Source organism: Microtus pennsylvanicus, chromosome 3 (assembly GCF_037038515.1).
Source record: "Microtus pennsylvanicus isolate mMicPen1 chromosome 3, mMicPen1.hap1, whole genome shotgun sequence".
Taxonomy (NCBI): domain Eukaryota; kingdom Metazoa; phylum Chordata; class Mammalia; order Rodentia; family Cricetidae; genus Microtus; species Microtus pennsylvanicus.
Window position 1 is genome coordinate 15,635,458 of NC_134581.1, and position 21,941 is coordinate 15,657,398.

At 51.4% G+C, this 21,941-nt stretch overlaps 2 protein-coding genes across 2 annotated transcripts; both read right to left on the bottom strand.

The window, feature by feature from the left end:
* Positions 1–1,129: 1,129 nt before the first annotated feature.
* Camkv (CaM kinase like vesicle associated) lies at positions 1,130–14,495 on the bottom strand. Its single transcript, XM_075964648.1, has 11 exons — positions 14,302–14,495; positions 5,440–5,543; positions 5,194–5,325; positions 4,889–4,963; positions 4,535–4,673; positions 4,282–4,402; positions 4,051–4,126; positions 3,826–3,962; positions 3,586–3,664; positions 3,338–3,425; positions 1,130–3,062 (listed from the first exon to the last, which is right to left on the bottom strand). Exons 2-11 carry the CDS (start codon positions 5,532–5,534, stop codon positions 2,490–2,492), a joined length of 1,515 nt encoding a protein of 504 aa, XP_075820763.1. The 5' UTR covers positions 5,535–5,543; positions 14,302–14,495; the 3' UTR covers positions 1,130–2,489.
* Positions 14,496–18,236: 3,741 nt separating this feature from the next.
* LOC142846941 (uncharacterized) lies at positions 18,237–21,860 on the bottom strand. Its single transcript, XM_075967707.1, has one exon. The coding sequence runs from the start codon at positions 21,858–21,860 to the stop codon at positions 18,237–18,239; it is 3,624 nt and encodes a 1,207-aa protein (XP_075823822.1).
* Positions 21,861–21,941: the final 81 nt, after the last annotated feature.

Genomic DNA, 21,941 nt, shown 5'->3' on the forward strand with positions numbered 1-21,941 from the left:
GCCGCTCTTTGGGATCTCCTAGGAATGGATCCCCATTTCTGCTAGTAGTGGCCTGCGATGGACTGGGGCGGAAAACAGTGACGCCGCAGGCTGATCCCTATCCCTGCTAAACTGAGTATTGTGTCAAACTAGAGCTAGTGCGAAGCGAACCAGACCTCTTCTTGCTGCACGTCGGGGCAATCTAATAGAATGACATCCCAAGGCAAAGGGATGACGGTCCCAAGGTTATGAAAAGTGATAGTGTGCCGGCAGCCACAGTTCACAGACCAGAAGAAGAGACCCACTTTCTCAGCCTTCTATTATGGTCTTGGAAAGATGAACACATTAAGTCCCAACCCATCAAAACAATACTACACTAGCCTTGCCTTTATTCAAATATGACCTAATAACCCTTGAAATTAGGTAGATACTAGGGCCAGTAATTTAGCTCTTATCTCCCAGGATTCCTCATGCCTGGGACTGTAGGATAATGATTTTTGGAGGCACAGATGCTTCAAAGACCAGGAAATAACAAACCCTCTTTATTATTCCCACATCAGATAATTTAAGGTCCTCCTTGAGAAAGCAACCCAGGTGAGTTCAGCAAAGCCCATCTGAGCTGAAGCAAGTCTCCGTAGGGATTCTAATGATATAGTTAGCAGTATTACTCCCCCAGAAGAGACATACATGACTCCAGCCGGGGAAGACAGAGTGAAATCTTTTTGGTCTAAGTGGAAAGCACAGGTATTCACAGGAAGTAGGTATCAACATACAGCACAGAACTTTTGTGCAATCCCACCCTCTCCCCAGCCCAAAGAGGCCCACTCTGGCCACAAGCAAGGTCTCTCCCTGGAATGGTTGGCCCTGAGTGGATCCCATCTCTATGTCCAAGTTAAGACAAAGGCTCCTTGGTCCACAAGAGTTGGAAAAGCGTCAGCCCTTCAGGCACTCACTCAGGGATAGTTCTTGGCTGAAATACATCACTCACATGGTTCTCTAGAGTCCAGAGGATCCCCAGCAACACCACCCAAGTATTCATTAGAACAGGTGACCTACACTTTCACCCCAAGCAATGCACTGAGCATCAGCCTTTCCCCTCCCCCACTGCCTCCCATGGGACAGAGGAAGCAAAGGCAAGAGGGTGGCCAGAGGCTTTGCAGGGTGACGTTTATTTGCCAGGTTCAGTAGGCACACAGTTAGCCCACCAACCTTCACATACCAGAGCAGACCCACAGGCATGCAGGGAGAAGGGCAGGACCACCATGGAGTGCCGAGCTAAGGCAAGGACCAGCGTGGCTGCCTGTTCAGGCTGTGATAGGGTTGAACCAAGGGCACCTGTCAAGAGCATCCTCCAGGACCGAGGAATCTTATTCTGCTTCCTCATCCCAGCAAGAGTAACTTAACATGGCTGAGTGATACTTCAGCCCGTCATAGCAGAAATAGAGGAAAATCCTCTCCACGTCGCTGAACAAAGAGCAGAAAATCTGCCGCTGTAAAGAGCAAACTCGCAAGCAGCCTATGAGGTACTGCCATGCCTCCCTGGGAGGAAGAGGATTTATGGCCTGAGCCTGCGTGAGGTGGCCACAGGTAAGATCTCTTCCTGTGGTAGTGGCATCTAGGAAGACCATGGGGGTAGTGGCATCTAGGAAGACCAGCCCTCCCTATCCCACTCAGAGGAAGGACCCAGCTAGGTTGGGGCCCTGGTGCTGACCCTACACTGTTCTCCCAGGTCTCATCGCTGCATCCTAACTGTTTCTCCCTTCCTTTAGAATTTCATAAGAATCAGGATACAGAGCAACCCATTACAGGACAAAGGAAGGCAAGAAATAACACAAGGATCAGAGGGCCTACCCAGGGGAAAAGATGGAAGCTTCTACCATTCTATCCATTCTCTCTCCCACATCTGAGGATCCCCATAGCTAACGTGCAGTGCCCCCAACCATGTGACCAGACTTGACTTAAAGCACACTGCCCTAGATTTCTGAGTCCTCTCAAGCAGCCAGTGTCTACCCCTAGAGCAGCTCACACACCGCAGATACACACCTTCATGTGCAGGAGCCTAACACTGCTGATAGGGCCTCGCTGGAGGACCAGCTCTCAGGGCAAGGCCACCCAATTTAGGGCCTGGGAAAGTACGAGACTTGCAGGGCCTGCCTGGGGAAATGATGAGGCAGGAAGGAAGGAGAAGGAGAGCAAGGACCCCCTGAGTTTCTTCCCTAGAGCAGCATCCCACAAGGAACAGAAACTGGTGAAGCTAGCGAAAGACAGGAAAGCCACAAGGAATCCATGCAGGGGCTAGGGCTGGCCCTGCCTCTGGCCTGCCCACCACTCACACACATCCACACAGGAGACAAGACTGCTCTCCCATGGCCCCCAGGCATGCCCCACTGGGATGAAGGAGCTTGGGGGAGCTAGGGCATCATGCCAGTGACTCTATATACAATGAGAAGCCCCTCATCCACACTCCCACCCAATTTCCCATCCCTCAAAGCCCCCAACAGGCTGCCCATTCAGCTCGTCTTCTCCCTCTGAGACTCCTGGGCACAGCCAGTAGCCTCTTCTCCTTTACTAGAGGGAGGAGTCTGGCCTGTGGCACCCTCTAGAGCTGTGCTGTCCGGCTGGGCTACAGCCGGCTCAGGGGTGGCAGCTGCCTTTGCAGCTGGCCCAGCCCCGCTTTGGGTGGCGGGCACTGTGCTCTCTTCTGTAGCCGGGGTAGCTCTCCCATCGGTAGCTGGTGTAGCACTCCTGTCAGTAGCTGGAGTGACACTCCCGTCAGTGGCTGGGGTGATGCTCCCATCAGTGGCTGGGGTAGCGCTGCCATCTGTGGCTGGGGTAGCGCTGCCATCTGTGGCTGGGGTAGCACTACGATCTGCAGAGGCTATATTATCACTCTTGGCAGCACCCCCAGCATCACCCTCTGTGGCTGCAGGAGCACTACCCCCAGAAGCTGCAGCTGCAGCTGCTGCAAAGGCCCCACCGGCAGCCCCAGGAGTGGCAGTATCTGAAGCGGACTGGGCTGCAGCTGTGCCAGACTGCTCTGGTGCCCGGAGACGTTTCATGAGAGTGGTCACTCGGACAGCCTTCTGCAAGGAGGACAGTGAAGAAAAGCTCGTGGTGAGGTTTGCTGGATCTACTCCTTCAAAACGGCTAACCCATCCCCTTCCATAGTACCCCAGTTGCCTCTGGCCACCCAGCTGCTCAGTACTTCAAGTTAAGATAATAGCAGAAGCTAGAAGCCGCATATGATAGCCTGAGAAAAATTCGTGTTCAGCTGAAGAGGTGCAGCGGCAGCAAGAAACTGTGGGTGCAAGAAGAAGCACTTGAAATTGGGCCAAGAAGAAAGCGAGCCAAACCCTACCTTCCACTTGGCTCTGGCAAAGTTCTTTTCAATCTGGGCACAGACACCATCCTTGATGTTCTTATCAGAAGCGGCATTACCAGAAATCCTAGAAAGGAGGCAAGTGCCGCAGATAGGACGCTCTGTGCCTTCATGGAGACGACACAGCCCTCCCTCTGCGCCTCAAGGATAAGGACTCCCGGTGTAAGAAGTTCAGAGGGTAACCAGAACTTAGCCTCAACTCCCATTCTCCACAGGGCCCTGCTCACCATTCGTGGGAGATGGCCTCTTCTGCAGTGATCCGCTGGTCTTGCTCCACCTCCATCAGCCTTGTGACCAGGTCTTTGGCTGGGGACAAAGCCAGGGATGGGCTAGGCATGGGCGCCCCATCTCATTGTCTAGCTGTGATGAATGGGCTGGGGAGCAGGAGTAGAATCCAGCAGAAGCTGAGAGCAGCGCCTCCCTCCTTACTGCCCTCTGCTCTGCCCACATGCTGGCCATCTCCTCACCTGCCTGAGAAATATCGTCCCAGTATGGAGAGTCAAACTCATAGTCACCAGCCAGGATCTTGCGGAAGAGATTCTTGTCGTGGTTCTCATAGTCATCTTCTTCTACCTCCTCATAGAAGGGTGGGTTGCCTGAAAGGCTACATAGAGCAGGGTCACCTAGGGAGGCCACAGAACAACCGCCCAGCCCACCTGGCTGCAAGTCCAGCTATGTGCCCTTTCACTCACAGGATGTACATGATGACACCAATGGCCCAACAATCCACAGGGCGTCCATACCGCTGCCTTCCTACCACTTCTGGCGCTAAAGAAAGGAAAGTGTAGATCTGCTGGTTAGCCTCAGGCCAACCAGGTATTGTACCATCCATCCCCACTTCCAGGGCCAGAGACTTCTCCCTACCCCAAAGTCTCTCCCTGAAGGCTGTCCCCTCCACCATCCCCTGTCCCATCCCTCCTTGCCCAGATACTCCGGGGTCCCACAGGGCTCCTTGATGAGGCCATTCTCTAGCTTAGCCAGGTGGAAGTCACTGATGACAATCTTTGAGTTCTTCAGCCTGTTGTAGTACACTAGGTTTTCCAGCTGTCCAGAAGAGAATGGTGGAGCGGGGGCAGAGGTTATCTCGAGGGCCTCAGAAGCTGGACAAGAGCCCAGTGTGGCACTCACTCCATTCCCAGTTACCAAGCAATCCAGTCACTCTGGCTCTGGCCTTACCTTGAGGTTCCTATGCACAATCTTGAGTGAGTGCAAGTAGGCCACAGCCTCCAAGACCTGCCGCACCACGTTGCTCGTGTCTCGCTCCGAGTAGTAGCCCTGGTCCAGGATCCAGTCAAACACCTCCCTCCCCGTGGCCCTGAGGGACACCAGCCCCTGAGCCCGGCGTGGGCAGGATCGGGGGGTAGGGCAGGAGCATTTGGGAAGCCTGACTTGTACCAGGCATTTGGCTGGGCAGGACCCAGGGCTTTGGGACCACTAGGGTTCCAAATGTGGGTTTCTTTAGTTATAAAGGGAGGAAAAAGAAAAGGCCCTAGGGGCTGGAAGATCCTGGAACCCCAGAATTGTACTCACAGCTCCAGGAAGATGAAGTATTCCTTGCGGGTCACAAACACATCTACCAGTTGCAGGATGTTAGGGTGCTTCACCCTAGTAAGAGTGAGAGGAGTCAGTACAGGGCCGAGTGAACCCAAGAGAAGCTCTGATTCCTACGGTGGGTGGTTCTAACAGACTAAGTGGGAGGAGTCAGTAGTCAGGGCGGGGCGAGGCTAAGAAGCTCTCGTGTCTACAGTGGTGATTCTAACAGACTAACTGGTACTTCTGAGGCCCCCTGCCCTTTAAGCCCGTCCCTGCTATCTCCCATCAATCTTCACACTCACATCTTGAGGATGCCAATCTCATTCTTAGCCGCCTTCCGCACCTTGCGGCCATCCCGCTTCTGAAACTTCTTGCAGGTATGCAGCTTGCCTGTTGTCTTGTCCTTGGCCCGGAAGATTTCACAGAACTCCTCACTGAAGTCAGCAGGCACTCTGCTTAGCCTAAGCCTTGGGACAGGGGACACTCCACTCCCTCTTCCCCAATTCTGGTCCATCCACCCATCATTGCCCAATATACCCAATACTCACGTCTTGATGACCTGTCCCAAATCATATCTGTCAGTCACCTCCGATGGCTGGTTATAGTTCTTCTTGTCACCCAGAGTCACGCACCCAAACGGCATTGCTAGGCTCTAAGATGCAAGCAGGATGGGGTCTGGCTCAGCGGCATCATTTTCTATCCCCCAGTACCCCACCTCCAACAACATTAAATCTGCTTTTGGGAAACCCCAGCCCAGCTCAGGTCAAGCAAAGGGCAAAGTAGGCAAACACACATCTACTTTGCTTTTTCAGGACATACTACAACCACTCAGTCTGGCTGCCTGAAATGCAACAGCTCCAACTAAGCAAAAACTTACTAAGTTGACATATTAAGAAATAGTTTTTTATTATATATAGCTGAAAAGACATACAGAACATTTTGTTTACTTATTTAGTTCTGATTTTTGAGACAGGGTCTCACTATATAGCCCTAGCTGCCCTGGACTCAACATGTAGATCAAGCTGGTCTGGAACTTGCTGGAATCCTCCTGACTCCAATTCTCCAGCAATGGGATTAAACCATCAATTTCTTTAGGGTTAGCTAGACGACTCACCAGTACTGGCATTTACCTCCAAACCTGAGTTTGATCTCTGGGACACAGATGATGGAAGGAGAGAAGAAACTTCTACAAATTGCCCTCTGACCTCCATGCACATACTATACTGTCCCCCAAAATAAATAAGTGTAATTTTAAAACAAAACAAACAAAAAACCGCACAATTTCTTTAAAGTCAGCTATAATGACTCACATTTCCTATTCTGGCACTCGGAAAATGGATGCATGAGGATTAGTCTGAGGCCAGCCTGGGCCACAGTGTGAAACCCCATTTCAAAAAAGAAATGATGCCAGGCAATGGCGGTGCACACCTTTAACCCCAGCACTTGGGAGGCAGAGGCAGGTAGATCTGTGAGTTCAAGGCCATCTTGGTCTGCAGAGTGAGTTCCAGGACAGCCAGAGCTGTTACACAGAGAAAACCTGTCTTGAAAAACCAATAAATAAATAAATAAAATCTTTAAAATTCCACGAACATAAATTTAAGTCTATTATAGCAATTTTTGCTCTGTTTTGTTTTTCAAGACAGGGTTTCTCTGTGTAACAGCCCTGACTGTCCTGGAACTCACTCTATAGATCAGGTTGGTCTCAGCCTGCCTCTGTCTTTTCAGTACTGGGATTAAAGATGTACACCACCACGCCTGGAAAATTTTCTTTAAGATTATAATATAATTATCATTTCCCCCTTCCCATCCTTCCCTCTTGCTCTAATCAAATGCATGGCCTCTTTTTCTTTAGTTATTGTGGTGTGTGTGTGTGTGTGTGTGTGTGTGTGTGTGTGTGTGTTTCTGATTATATAACCTGCTAAGACCATATATTGTTATTTTTTTAAAGATTTATTTATTTATTATATATACAACATTCCTTCCACGATACAACATTCCTTCCATGTATGCTTGCATGCCAGAAGAGGGAACCAGATTTCATTATAGATGGCTGTGAGCCACCATGTGGCTGCTGGAATTGAACTCTGGAAAAGCAGTCAGTGCTCTTAACCTCTGAGCCATCTCTCCAGTCCCCATATACTGTTATTTCAATGTACAATTTCAAGGATGACCATTGGTATTGGATAATCAACTGGTGTGTTCTTCCATGAGGAACACTATCCTTCTACTCTCAGCAACTCTTAGTCTGTAGTTCTTTGTCTAGGGCTGAGCTTTCCCCCATACTATAGTTATTTATCTCTGGTGGTCTAGAGATGCCAAATGTTGGTGAAGCTGTGGACAAAATGAACACTGTTGAAAGAGGGCAATTCCCCTTTGAAAAAGCTGGGAGACAGGTTTGGTGCACATTTGAAATCCTAGCACTTAGGAGGTGGAGGCAGGAGATCAAGGAGTTCAAGGGAGCCTCAGCTACTTGACGAGTTCAAGGGCAGCATAGTCTACAGGAGACTTTATCATAAAGGGCAGGACAGGCCCAGTTTTTGTCAGACACATATACTCTATGAGCTTCTTTTCTTTTTATGATCATTTATTTTTATGTGTATGGTTATTTGGCCTTCATGTATGCCTGTGCACAATATGTGAGCCTAGTGCTTATGGAAGCCAGAAGAGGGGGTTGGATCCCCTGGAAGAGGAGTTATAGACATTTATGAGCTGTTGTGTGGGTGCTGGGAACTGAACCCAGGCCTTCTGGAAGAGCAGCCTGTGCTTTTTAACCACTGCACAATTTCTCAAGCCCACACTATGTACTTTAAATATTTGCTCCACTGAAATGCATACATTTGAGCCAACTGTGCCCTAGGAGATCCAGGCCAACCTGGGCTACATAGGGAGATCCTGTCAAAGAGAGGGCGGAAGGGAGAGAGGCAGGCATACATTTATGCCTCGGGACACTTGTGTAAGAATGCTCATAATTGCCATATCCATAATTGCTACAAGCTGGAAAGAGCCCAAATATCCACCAGCAGCAGGGTGTATTATGGCATAGTCATATAATAGAATGTTGTGCTGCAAAGGAAATGGAGGAGCTATGGTTCTACTCAGCCAAATAGCCTATCGTGCAAAAACAGTGTTGATAGAAACAGGAAAGAATGCATGTAGTATGCGTCTACTGAGAGAGCTCAAAACAGGCAGAACTCACCATGCTGCTGCGGATTCAAACTCAGAAGTAACACCATACAGAAAATAAGTTCTGGGAGTCACACACTGATTCCTCCTAAGGAACAGGATAGGCTGACTGCGTTAGGGCACCTAGGAGCTTCGGAAGACCTGTTGCTCAACCTGAATGTACTTTATATCTTGGTAAAAATGTACTCGCCCAGATCTGGAGAGATGGTTCAGGAGTTAAGAGAGCTTGGTGCACAGTTATGAGGGCCAGAGTTTGAATTCTAGAACCCACACAAGTCAGGTCTCTTGAATATCTTGATACCCCAGCTCCAAGGGTGGAAAAAGAGGACTTCTGGGGTTTGTGACTTCTAACTTAGCCCAAGAAAATGCAAACCCCAGGTTCAGGGAGAGACCTTGTCTCAAAGGAATAGGTGGAGAGTGACAGAGAACATTTGATGCTTCTCTTCTGGTTCCTGAGTAGCCACAGACATGAGTGCTCATACACACGTGCACAACGTGCACACATGCGCGTGCGCACACATACACGAAAATAAATATTTGTTGGGGTTGGGTGTGGGGGCATACTTTTCTAGGGCATAAAAGGAAATAGGGATTCTCTTTAGTGCAAAGAAGGTGCAAATTTGTATTTTTTCCTTATTAATTTTTTTTTGAGACAGGATCTCATGTAATTCAAATAGGGCTCAAACTCGCTATATAGCAGAGGCTAGCCTTGGACTCCTAGTCTTTCTATCTCTATCCCTGAGTATTAGGGTTATAGGCATGAGCCACCATCTCTGATGCTGTTCATTAATTTTCCTTTAGAATTTTTATCATGATTTCTTTGATGGATTTAGTACATATTGAATTCAGACATGTTTGGGGTGTATCTAGAGGGAGGAGTTCTATGGTGGGGAGAATGCTTTGCCAGGAAGCATGCAGGGGTGATGCTATGGAAAGGCAAGACAAGCCTGCCTAGCGCTAAACTACTGCAGGAGCACACAGGGGCCAGGTGTGAGGCTCAGTCCAGTTATTGCTGGCTCAATAGGCTGCAGGAACTCTGCACCTGGAGCACCGTGCCCTGCCTCCACTGCCAGTTACAGTTCAATTCTAAATTGCAGTGCTGAATGGCTGGCCCCAGCATCCAAAGGAAAAGGCACCCGCTGTCCTTGTTCTGAGGGAGATGGCGGTGTCTACCTTTATAGATCTAACCCCCGAGCTGGCTTCCAAAAAGTCTGTTTAGTTTTAGTACCAGCCCGTAGCTACACCGAGCTCTACACCGAAGCCTCACTGAAACTGCTCTGCTGTCTCTGCCTCCATAAACTGCTTGATATAGGGCCTTGAGCATCTAAAGATCCCCCTATCTGAAGACACAGTGTCAGTATCCCTTAGCAAAGAGGACTCTGCCAGCTGGGACCAAAAATCAGACTCTAGACAAGACCTATGGACAATCCTGGCTGCCAATCACTTTCTTCCAAGCAGAGGCCAGCTACACAATTCACAGGAGTCACAACCCTCCCTGAAGGTCCTCCCTCAAATATGTCCTCCCCATTAGGGATCAAATTCCGTAACTTCTTCATCCGCATTGCTTGAGCTTGGGGAATAAAAATGCATTTCATCAGTGTGATTCAAGCCAGGACTCAAGCCATCAGCAAAATACCACAGAGGCAGAGGAGGCACTTTGAAGATGTCGGCAGTATGTCTTTGCCACTATGTCCAAAATCCTGGCCCTGCACCTGCATAGGTGTGGTTGAAATTTCATTCTTGCAGCTGGGAGCAGGGGTTCAGGTAGCAGCACCTCTGCCAGCCGCCCACCTCCACACAGCGGTGACATCTGAAGAAAGAGGCCTGCATCGGTCCCTGTGTACTCTAAGGGCTATTTATTTATTTATTTATTTATTCTTTTGAGGGAGAGCAGTTCCCCTCCCAGGATGGAATCTGAGGATCATTCATTGGGCAGGATGATGTCACCTTGGCTTACAGATCTCCCAGAAGGACTGGGCAGGGATCATTCTTAATTCTGTTGTTTTGTTATTCTGTTCCCTCTGATACGAGTACCCTTCCCCCCAAAGACTCCCATGGGAATCCCATTTGTCACCACAGAGTTATTTATAACATTAAAAAGGAATCAGCAACTACCTGAATGTCCAACAACAGGTGGATTTGCCAGCCAGCTCAAGTGTGTCTGCTCAATGGCAGGAAGTGTAGGCATTGTTAAGAGCGCTACCTACTTTGGCTGCCCTGTGGAGCAGCCTCCACATGGGCAAGGAACCAAGACCAGAGCAGAATGTTCTTCCAGTACAAATTCCGACATCATAAAGTTGTCCATGTAACAAGTTTTCTGAAACAATCCTGATGCTCCAAGGCCCAATGCAAAAGGCCCTTTTCTAAGATACCTTTTCCAAGCTCCACCTCCCTCCCTATTTCAACATCCATCTTGCCTCTGCCAAGGTGGTGTAGGTGGGAGGTTTTGTGTATGCCGGTCCCTGATTCTGGTGCCAGCTTTTGGCTATGCATATGCATTCATGTCCATGGGACCTGGGCTGGTCTTGGGGTCTGTCTCTCCCATGGAAAGCTCACAGTGTTGTCAGTCTACCGCCATGTTCCGCAGGTTGCAATGATGGGGACAGGGACAGATCTACTTCACCACTGCTCCCCTCTCCCTTGGACACCCAGACGTCACCCAATTATTACCCCCTCCCCAACATTCTAACAAAATTCACTTATACACCTAAATCTTTCAGGGTGAAGGGAAAAGAAAGGGGAACCATGTTTCCAATCAGTACCCACCACCCCCACTTATTCCACCATCTGCTGCTGCCCCAGCGAGGCTGTAGGCTGTGTACAACAAGCCCCTTGGTACCTCTCAGCAACAGAGGGACTCTGGCCCCAAAACTCTAAGAGTGGGTTAGAGACAGCTTGAAGAAGGTGGGAGGCCAAGCAGAAAGAGAGTGGTATTTCTCGTCCTCACGGCCCCAAATCAACAGCCGACAAAAGTTGTTTTCTTCCCAACAACTCAGAACCTGGTCAGACCCACATTGGCCCAGGCAGGGCACAGAAGCCCCACTGCAGCTACTATCCGGGAGACAGAATTCCTTTTTCTCTCTGCCAAGGAAATAAACAGCATATACCTGGGACTGCCCAAAGGGAGCATGAGAGCCGTGCAGAACTACACCACCACTGTCCTCTGCACCAGCGGGCTCTGCAAACTGAAGAGCTCAACCCTCCCGTTCGTTACTGGAGCTTGGCTACTGGGCTCAGTGATTCACTGAGCCTTTGTCTATTTGGTGCCCTAGTAATAAAGGGTCCCTAGGAGCCCTACTGGATCTTTAGGCAAATCTGAGATAGGGTGAAATCCAACTGAAACAGAGGTCAAAAGACCCCACACATCGGGGCTTCCTCCATGGAAATTGGGGGTCAGCTTGCTTCAGGTCTCACCTTTAAAATCCATAAATTAAGTTTCCTGCTGCCCTGGCCTCTGCCATGCGGGGCTCTAGAGCTTGCAGTAAATCTAGAGAGGCCAGGAAGGGCCCAGGAGGCTTCCCGCTGACTCCTGACTGTAGGCAACACCTCCCAATTTAGTGGCAGCTGTGAACACCAGCCTGCAGGCACCCTTCTTTCTTTCCCTCCTTTCCTCTCCTCTCTCGCCGATTAGGACTGAGTTTCCTCTTGCAAATGGACATGCCCCAGCCTAAATCCTGTCTAGCTCAAAGCTGAAACCTCAGACACAAGTCCAGCCTCCTTCCAGTGTATGTGGTGTCAAGAGACAGGACAAGCTTCAAGCCCACTCTCCGAGTGTCTTGAGTCAGTCCTGGGGTGGGGGGAGGGGATGACGACAAGCTAAACAACCATGAATTTTCCTAGTGCTGACTCTTTCTACCTGTGTCAGGAGTATGAAAGAGCCCCTGCCCACCCCTGCCACACCCCGCAAGTCTTTGGAGCGAGCATGTAGTCCATTGCTATTTCCAGAACAGTCAGCTCTCCACATACAGGCAAATCCAAGAACCAATTGTCAGTGGCCTTAGAACCTGGGGTCCCAATCTTTGAAGCCGCTGGAGGCCCTGCATGCCTTTGGTTGGAGGAGAGGATCTGCAGAGGAAGGCACTGGAGTAAAGGGTTGCTATGGTGATGGAAGTTTTAAACCAAGGGGAGGAGGAAGAGATAGGTATTAGTGAGGGTCCCTCTTCCCAAACTGACATTTGGCCTGGCTCCTTCCCCAAGGCCTCTGTGACCCTGGTTTCCATAAGAGAGACCAGTAAAGAAAGAGAGGCAGGGGCACAGAGAGACAAAGGGAGACTCTATTGGAAAGAGGAGAAGGAGGCGGCAGAGTATAAAAGGACACAGATACAAGACAGAAGCAAGCAATAGGTTCTGAGGAGGACTCAGAGTGCCCAGCAGCAGCCTAAAACCTCCATAGCCATGTGCTCTGATCCCCTGGGCCAGGAGCTACCCTTGGCATTTAGCTTTCAAGACTTCAGCATCCCCGAGACATACACTGAACTTGGCGTGGGAGGCACAGGAAAAAGAGGTCAGCTTCTAGGAGCCTCTTGGTGGGGAAGAGGCCAGCTGTTGCAGTCCGCCAGCAGGACAGTTCCTCAGCCCTTTGCCCTGTGTTATAGCAGCAGGCAAGAGAGGTCCAAAAGTTGAAGATGCAAAACATAGGAGGGACAGCTATGAAGTCCAGAAACCTCACTCCTTCCCTTTGCGAGCCTCCCTCTCAGCGGGCCTAGCTTTTCCCAGGGTCCCCAGCAATCTCTACCCCAATCAGCTGAACTCTCTAGGTCTTGGGTCCCCAGGGCCCTTCTTGTGGCTCAGCTTCATCCTGTCATCAGTCTTGGGCAGATCTTCTCAGGAGGGCCAAAAGCAGCACCAAAAACAGCACGGTAAGCAAGCCATACACAGGATAACAAGTGCACACCAATACGCCCTACGTCTCAGTTTCCCTGAACAGAGACCATAGGTTCCATGGTCTTCCCTCAGAGCAGAGGCCTAACAGCAGCCTATTAACTGGTGCCCCCTCCCCCCGGAATACAGACACTGAGGAAGGCCTGCAGCAGATTATGTATAAAGCCAGGTAGGGCACCTGGGGATCCACACTACAAGAGGAAAGAAAGGGAGACTCCTGTCCCATCCTGGCTCTGAAAGGAATGGAAATACTAATTTCCAAGCTGAGGAAACTGAGGCCCAGAAGTCACTGGATCTGCCTGGAATCAACTGGGAGGGGGAGGGGAAGCCAGCTTAGGTCTGCAAAGGTGGTCCTGGGGGCCCCCGAAGATAAGCCTGGTTTTGGGGGGTGGTGCACAGAAGATCTAGAGTAGTACAGACTAAATAGGCGCTTTTGGTGACAAGGAGGGGCCCTGTTCTGCTAGAGCAGGTTTGGGGTCGGGAAGCAGTTGCCAGCCCTTTTGTGGGGCTGGGGCTCAAGAGCCCCGGGTCTCCTGTCAGGCAATACAAGCTGAAGAAGACAGAAGCCAATGTTTCAATTGTCCCCTGCTGTCCCAGCCAGGATCCCTGCTCTTCACCGTGGTACCACCCTGACCCCCTTCCCCAGTGCTGCTGGCTCGCCCCCGCTAGCACAGCAACACACATGCGGGAGGCACACGTGTGAGCACCAAGCCCCGCACCTCCCCAGCAGGAACATGTGAGCCCCACACCCCTACCTCGCACGTGTGTCCATGCACCGCCCCCCACCCATCAAATGACCCTCAAGATAAGGCTCTGAAGCCTGAACTTGGTTGGGGGGCATTGGTCCACTCGGGTTTAGAACCTCCTCCCCCAGCCCCGCAACAGCCCCGCCCAGCCCCCTCCGGATTGTCGCCCATAAAGAACTCTCCGTTGTCATGGAAATTAGTGACTGCCAAATCGGAGGGAGGGGGCCCCCAGGGACAGTTGGGAGGGGCTGGAGACTGCTCTGGGAACGAGGATGGACTACTCGGCCCCAGGACCTTACCCCTATAAGAGGAACCACGAATCTTCGAGGGTTTATGTTTTTTACATTTCGGAGCTGCAGAGGCTTTTTCTGGGACCCTCCCAAGCCGTCCAAGGTAATGGGGGGAACTTTAGCCATGCCACCCCATCTCGCATCTGCAGAAACCTCGCGCTGTGCCCCTACTGGGACCCCCAGAGTCCTCGCGGCAATCGCGCGCATCCTGTGCGGGGATTCTCTAGCCACGGAAACAATCTCTCATGACCCCCACAACGTGCATCCAGGAGGCGCCCTCCCCACCGGCCCAGCCCTCCCCGCTCCGCACCTGCAACGCTGGTCTGGTCGGTCACAGGGAGGAAGCGATAACCGGCTCAGCAGGGCTCCGGGGGCGGCCGGCAGAATCCGCTCCGGGCACGCGGGGCAGACGCGGCGCCAGCTGCAGCCGCTTCGACTCCAGAACCTCCAGCATCGCCAGTCGCTCTCTGGCAGCGGATTCGCACCCCGGGCCGGGGGCGGGCTGGGGGCGGGGCCTCCTCGCCCGGCCCGCCCCCACCCTGGCAGACCCGGAGACTGGAATCCCACTTAAGGGAGGGCATATATACAGGTTGGCATCGGAGCTGGCGAACACCTGCTAGGCTCCCTTAGGCCATCGGACTCTAAACCCAGCAACAGGAGGCGAAGGGGGCCTTCCCAGTCCCAAAGTAGGGAGAGAGGAGTATGGCGGGGGGGGGGAAGGGGGGGAGGAATGAAGACCAGCCTGAGTCCTGGAGCTGTACAGATGTCTCCCAACTAGAAGACCCAGGAGACTAGGGTCATGCCCTGTTTCCCAAACCTGATCCAAAGGGCTGGACCTATTTAGAACCTAGAGCACCCCCTAGCTAGGAATAAACATACAGGGGTGCAATTGTGGTCAGTTTGGGAATGGACAAGATGCCACAGTGAGGACCTCAGACCATCATCCTACCACCAATTCCTGCAAGGCCAAAGTCTTTCCCAACTAAATTCCCAGCCAGGTTGGCTGGCTCAGTGAGCCTCCTCTGATGCAGTGTGGGGTTTTCTTTCTTCTCTTTGTAATAATCCTAACACATTCCAAGCATCATGACCCAGGTGATCTAGGCTATGGGGTCATGGAACTACTAGAAAGGAGTTTGGAATAAAGACCTTAAACATGTTTCTGCCCTTTGTCAAAGAAGTGAATGGACCCAAAGCCCGTCTCACTGCCTTCAAGTCTTGAGGACTATCCTGAGACAATAAATAAAGGCCAGATTTAGGTTTTTCACTGTCTGAATCTGGGCTCCATCCCATCTTGCCCTTCTAGTGAGTTGCCTGGCCCAACCATCATGAGAGGAGGGTCACACGGTGATTGAGGTTCCTTACATCACTACCCAAAGCTGCTGACAGAAGGGAACAACCAAGTAAAGTTGGGACTGGAACCAAAAGATTGTTACAGAATTAATTGTCTCAAGGCTTCTGGATAATTTCCTCCAGAGGGGCTTGTTGAACCCTTCAGACCTTTTTCAAGACAGCGTTTCTCTGTGTAACCCTGGCTGTCCTGGGACTCATTTTGTAGACCAGGCTGTCCTCAAACTCACAGAAATCAAATCCACCTGTCTCTGCCTCTCTAATGCTGGGATTAAAGGAGTGTGCCACCACTGGCCAGCTTGAGTCCTTTCTATCTTTCCCAGCCTTTGGTCACCTCCTCTAGGCCATGCTGTCATTGTGTCTGGGCTCCTTGTGTACTGAGTAGTCTTGATCATAACAACTGCCCCAGGACCAGATAGGAATCTTTTGGCAAGCAAGGCAGTCTATCTCTAATCTCACAATGCTCAACTAAGGTTTGCAGGATGAATGAAAGACCTGGCATGCTATCCTTCCTTTCTACTGGGCCTCTGAGTTTATGGTATAGCCATGACATGGCTTGCATAACCCACATGTATCATGCTTTCCACCATTCTCAAGGATCATAATTTATCCAAGCATGGGGGCCAAGAAGCTGGATTAGGGCTTTCGAGTCAGGGGAAGAAGTGGTTCCCCAGAGCTTTGCCTGCTGCTGGCAGTACTCCACCTCTTTTTGGTCCTGTGCACAGTGTGCACGTGGGTGACAGCACATGGCAGGGTATATGTGTACACGTGAATATGTATGCTCTCTTATGCCAAGGGAGATGGAAACAGCACAGTGTGTGCAGTGATGCCCAGGGGCACGTGTGTCTGTGCTCCCTGTGCATCCAGGCGTGCTTGCTGGCACATGTGCATGGATGCAGCAACTAGTCCCTGGAGCTGTGCTTCCCCTTCCTGTCTGACACAAAGCTTGGGATCGTGGAGCCTGAATCAAGCTGTCTGAGCAAGACGGAGGAAAAGGCTGGATCGTGCCCAGGGCAAGCCAGGTCTGTGATGACTTTATATCATTGACTGTTTCTGAGCTCCACTCCAGAACAGCCCCTTGCTTTCATGTGTGTGTGAGGATAGACAAGTTTATATCATTTGTTGAGGATGACCTGAAGGCATGGCTTGCCTCTCGGCTTCCCGGGGAAACGTAGACAAGGTAGGATCGGCTTCAAGGGTTAGGCTTTAGGCAGCCTCCAGCTGCGCTCTGGACAAGCAGCAATATGACCTGTCAGTAAAGTGCTTGCAATGTAAGCATGAGGACCTGGGTCCTAGCCACAAATCCACGTTTAAAAGTGGGGCAATGGTGACACACGCCTTTAATTCCAGCACTCAGGAGGCAGAGGCAGGTGGATCTCTATGAGTTCGAGGACAGCCTAGTTTATAGAGCAAGTTCCAGGACAAAACTAGGGCTATACAAAGAAATCCTGTCTTCCAAAAAAGAAAACAAAACAACCCCAAAACCAGGCATGGTGATGAGTATTTGTGATCCCCAGTGCTGGGGAGGCAGAGCCAGGTGGCTATATGGGGTTTGCTGGCCAATCAGTCAGCCTAATACATGAGTTCCAGGCCAGTGAGAGATCCTGCCTCAGGAGCAAACTAGTAGTCAATGTTGCCTGAGGAACAAACAACACAAGATTAGCCTCTGGCTTCCGTATGTATGCAAATGTGCACCTGTATACGTGCACACACACAAAGGGGGTATGATAATTTTTTAAAAGGCCAACTTAATTTTATCCTTTCTGCTCTTCCAGGTCATGCACTGAATCAACCCCAGACTTTACTCTCATAGTCTCTGTTCAAAGCCATACTGGGTGAAGGGACACGGCTTCCAGCTATCCATTAGCCACAGGGATAATAAAAACTCTTAACCCTGTCTCCAAAAACCAAAGTGTCTTTTGGTCTTACCAATGGCCTCTGCAAAAGCCCTCCTCAGGAGAACTCTGACCACTGAGCATTCAAAAGTTGCCTGGGTTGAGGGGAGGGGAGTCTAGGAAGCAGAAAGGAGCCCAGAGTATATAGTTTTAGCTCCCAACAAAGCTAGAGGGTCAAAGTGTCAAAATAAAAGGCAGGATAAGATGCAAACTTAAGCATCCAAAGAACCTGCAGAGCAGGCTGAAGCCTTATTACCCTAGCTTTAGTTGTGCCTTCCGTCTGGGATCCAGCACTCACCTGCCCTCGCTGCTTCCTACCCTGGGCACCAAAGGCAGTATTCCTATGACCTCTTATTTTGAAGCTCCTGATAACCCAGCTAGAACACCCTCCCAAGGTTTAGAGTCTAAGAGGTGCTTGTGTTGTTTACTAGGTTCTTCCCCAAGAAGCATAGATGGATAGACTCCCTCCTTGGGGGCAATGCCTCATACCCGCAGCCATCTTTGGAATTGCTCAGCTACTGTTCATGTTGCTGGCCTCAGCCCCCAGAAGGAGGCCCAAGAAGGCAGCCGGAAGCAATCCTTCCTTCTGGAGCTAGGGGAAGGGGCTGCCCCCCACCCCCACCTCATGACTCACTCTAGGCTGTGTGGGTTATTACATTATGTTTGAAATTACCATGGCAACAAGCTGGCAATCAAGGGTAATTGCACTTGTCGTCAGGGCAACAGGGCAAAACCCCACAGCAGCCATTTTCTGTGGTTGCCCTTGGGTGCAGTAAAGGTCAAGCCAGATTAGAGATAATGATGACCAAGGGGCTTTGGGGGGTCTTTGGAAAGGGCAGGTTTCCAGGCTCATGAGGTTCTTGAATGTTGAGGTTAGGTATGCCTTGCAAGAACCAGGATGTCCCTCATTGACCCCATGTCTGGAGTCTTACCTTCCCCAAACCACCCTCCACCTAAAACATGCAACAGTACTTAAAGCAAGCAGAACCAGATGTTTATGAGGTCACAGCTGATATTTGTAGATAGCCCATGGGCCTTCCTCTTCATATTGCCTGCGGCTGAGCCACAGGTTTTGGAAGGAGTCCCGACATGCCATAATGGAACCCCCAAGCCAAGCAGCAACTGCACGGTGGGGAGAACCCAGCACAGTGGCACCAGGGCCCAGCTCCTGTCTCAGGCGCTCAGGGAAACCATTGACCAGGGTGCTACCACCTTCCAGAACCACATTGGCCAGCAGCTGTTCCTGCTGCTTGGCCTCCAGCCGACTAATACTTAGCAGGGCCAGCTGTGGGAGGCCTGGCTGGTTGAGACCTAGCAAATTGGGTTGAAAGAGAGCCTCGGGGCAACAGAAGCGCTCAGACCCCAGTGTGATAACTTGCTTATCTGGGAGTACGAGCTCCACCTGAGTCTGGGACTGATTTCGGGCCATCTCAGAGGTCATATCCATAGCCACATAACAGCAGGCCTCTTTAATCTGTCTGACAAGTCCTGCCTTGGGTGGTGGGTGGCCACCTGCCAGGAGCAGCTGAGCCAGGTAATCAGTGAGATCAGAACCAGCCACATCTAGCCGATAGGTGTCAAGTGGAGCCAGGTCCCCAGTGAGGATGGGTGCTACATAGGAGGTCCCATGGCCGCTCCCCACCACCAGCCCAGTGGTACGCCCATAAGCGTAGAGTGTCAGTAGAGCCTGATGAACTGTCTGCATAGCCGGCACATGGAAACGCTCAAAGAGTATTTCGGCCACCTTTTCTCTGTTGGTACGTGGTGAGATGGGGGAGTCAGCCACCAGCACAGCCATCTCCTCAGGCTGCACCCGGAGCTTGCAGTAGAACAGGTGTTGCCACAGCACCTCTAGAGCATCCCAGTCAGAGACCACTCCTCGGTTCAGTACAGAGTAGGAGCCCTCTTGGTGTTCTGGTACCACATACTGGGGCTGGCCCTGGGCTGGATGCTGCAGCATCTGCACTTGCGAGGGGACCACACTGAGGACATGGTCCTCTCCAGCTAGTCCACATTTGGTAAATCCTGTGCCTGTATCAATCACTATGGCTGCCATGTTCTGATAGGGACTGGGTGAGTGGTGGCAAAGCACCGGTGACTGTACCTGTAGAGCATCCATAACGGATACTAGCTCATAGCAGTTCCCTCGGAGAAGACCCAGATGCGCAACCTCTGGTGAGCATGTCATGTCCTCAGCTGACAGCTTGAACAGATGTCCACTCTGGGACTCAGTGCCCACCATGGATATGGGCAAGTCCTTACAACCTGTAAAAGTCATCAGGGACAGTTGTTCCTGGTAGGCCCTGTGGGAGTCGGCCGGTTGCCAGGATGGGAGCGGATGTATGCTGGATCTTTGGGCACTGCTGTTTCCAACTTTATCTCTCTTCACATAAATGCAGGCCTCCTCAGACACCAAGGGTACTCGGAGAATTCCCACGTGTGTAGGATTGCCCTGGGTGGAGGGCTGGACAGACTCCCCAGAGGTAAAGGTGGGCTCTTTGGTGGTGGAGGACTTCACTGCGAGGGATACCTGTCTGGTGAGGGAAAGAGGAGTCTGCTCACCAAGATGAGATGGACTAGAAAGGGGATGTTGTTTGACAGAGGGGAGCTGACCAGATAGGGAGCCCTGCTCAGCTACAGGTAGCTGTCTAGCCTGGAGGTTTTGCCCAGTGAGGAAACTCTGACCAGTATCTTCAGCCTGAGGGCCACTAGGCTGAGCAGAATTAACCTCTTCCTGGTTATTGCTGCCTACTTTCTCCTGGAGTGGAGATCTGAGCACTGTCTGGATATTGGCTGTTGAAGCAGTATCTGGCTTTATCCACTCTAATTTTCTAGTCTGGACTGTGGAGCCATCTTGCATCCTGGGAGAATCCAACATCCAGATGGTGCGCCCAGGGTCAATCTTTTCAGCCTCAGATTTGGACAAGCTAGGATCAGGAACTTGGGCTGGTATCTTTTCACAATATTGGTTGGGTGTGCCCGGTACAACAGGTCTAGCCAGCATCCCAATCCTGATAGGGGTTTCAGGGCCAGAGGAATTCTGCACCTCTAGGTTGTGTCTGGCCTCCTTGGAAGCCAGGGCTACCTCTCGGTAGCTTCCCGCTGAGAGGCTTGAGGGCACAGGGCTAGATAGCATGGCTGTGGTGGACCACATGCTGGAGTGATCACTGTTAGGGGAGAGGATGGGCCTGGGCAATGTCCGAGCAGACAGCATATTTTCAGAGATGTGAGTCGATGGGTGGTTGGGCGTGAGACCTACAAGCACTGCTCGTGAGCCCGTGGGATCGTGGCATAGCAGCCCCATCCTCGTGTTGCCTGTGGCCATATCAAATACCAGCACATGGTCTTCTTCAGCACCCTGGAGCTGGCAGGTTGGAGCACTAGAAATGGGAATCTGCATGGCTTCTCTGGGAGTCTGCGGTGGGGACTGCTTTTTGCAGGTCCCTTGATAGGCAGGCAGTGGCACATTGGAGCAGTTGTTGTTGCTGCAGGCTTTGGGGGGCTGCATGTCTGGCTGAGAACTGCAAATCTTGTGGCTACTTCTCTGTGTCTTGAGAGCATCAAGAGGCTCTGAGGCTGGTGTTGAGGTATCTAGCCTGGAGGTATGGATTGGAGATTTCTTTACAGGGTCCTCAGATTGTTTGGGTGGTACCTGCATCTTGGCAACCTCTTGCTCTTTGGTGTGGGCTGGAAACTCTGCTGGAGTAGGTGCTGGAGTGGAAGGAGTCTCCTTAAGAGGAAAGGACACTTTCTCCTTTTGGGGAAAATCTAAGAGAATGGACAATTGGTTCTTGAGATCGAGAGGCAGGTCTTTAGTGGCCACAGTCAGGTGGTCAGGACTAGAGGTATAAGGTTCAACTGCAGCAGCTGCAGGTGCTGGGGTTGCAGTGACAGCTGGAGCAGAAGCCTGAATTGAAGTTGGAAGAGGCAATGATGGTGAAGAAGCCTTCTTATTTAGGGTAGGAGCCTGAGCCAGACCTGGACCTTTGTCCTGCCCCTGAACTTGGACTGGAGCCTGAGCCAGAGTCTGCAAAAGATCTTGACCTTCAACTGCACCACTCTCTCCCAAGAGGTAGGGTAGGCATTGATTCTTCCTGGGATCTACAGGGAGCATCTGGCTAATGTTACAGATTCCTTTGCCCCAGCCTACCAGAACTTTAGCTGGAGCTTTGCTCTCCCTCCCAGGCTGTAACTGAATCTGGGAGAGGTTGAAGCCATACTGGGTTTTGTCGTCGGTGCTGTCGTTGTGTGTGCACAGTGGTAGAGTCTGAGTTCCATCGTCTATGAGGAGATGCTCTTGGGTTCCCACAGCAGGGTTTGAAAATGAGTTAGAAGAGGATAATCTCGGGGTGTCCTGAGAGCCCTGTGTGTAATTACTGACCTGAGCAGAGTCCTGGCATAGTGGGTGAATAGGCTGAGGGAGGGGAGCCTGGGGGGTTGAGCTGCAGCCCACATCAGCGATGGCCCCGGTGGACAGTGATAAACCCTGCTTCGAGTATAGGGATCTTGAGTTCATCCATGGTCCCTGGGACCCTCTGAAGCCACCCTTTGGCTGCTGACTGCCACACGGGGGATGGCCCTGGGGGCCCGATGGATCAGGGCCCCCCACCTTCTTGGTGGCTTCCATAGTCCCGCTCCATGCCCTGGTGCCCTGCCCCCAGCTTCATCGCCATGGTGACCACACACAATCACTGCCCCCAGTGACCTG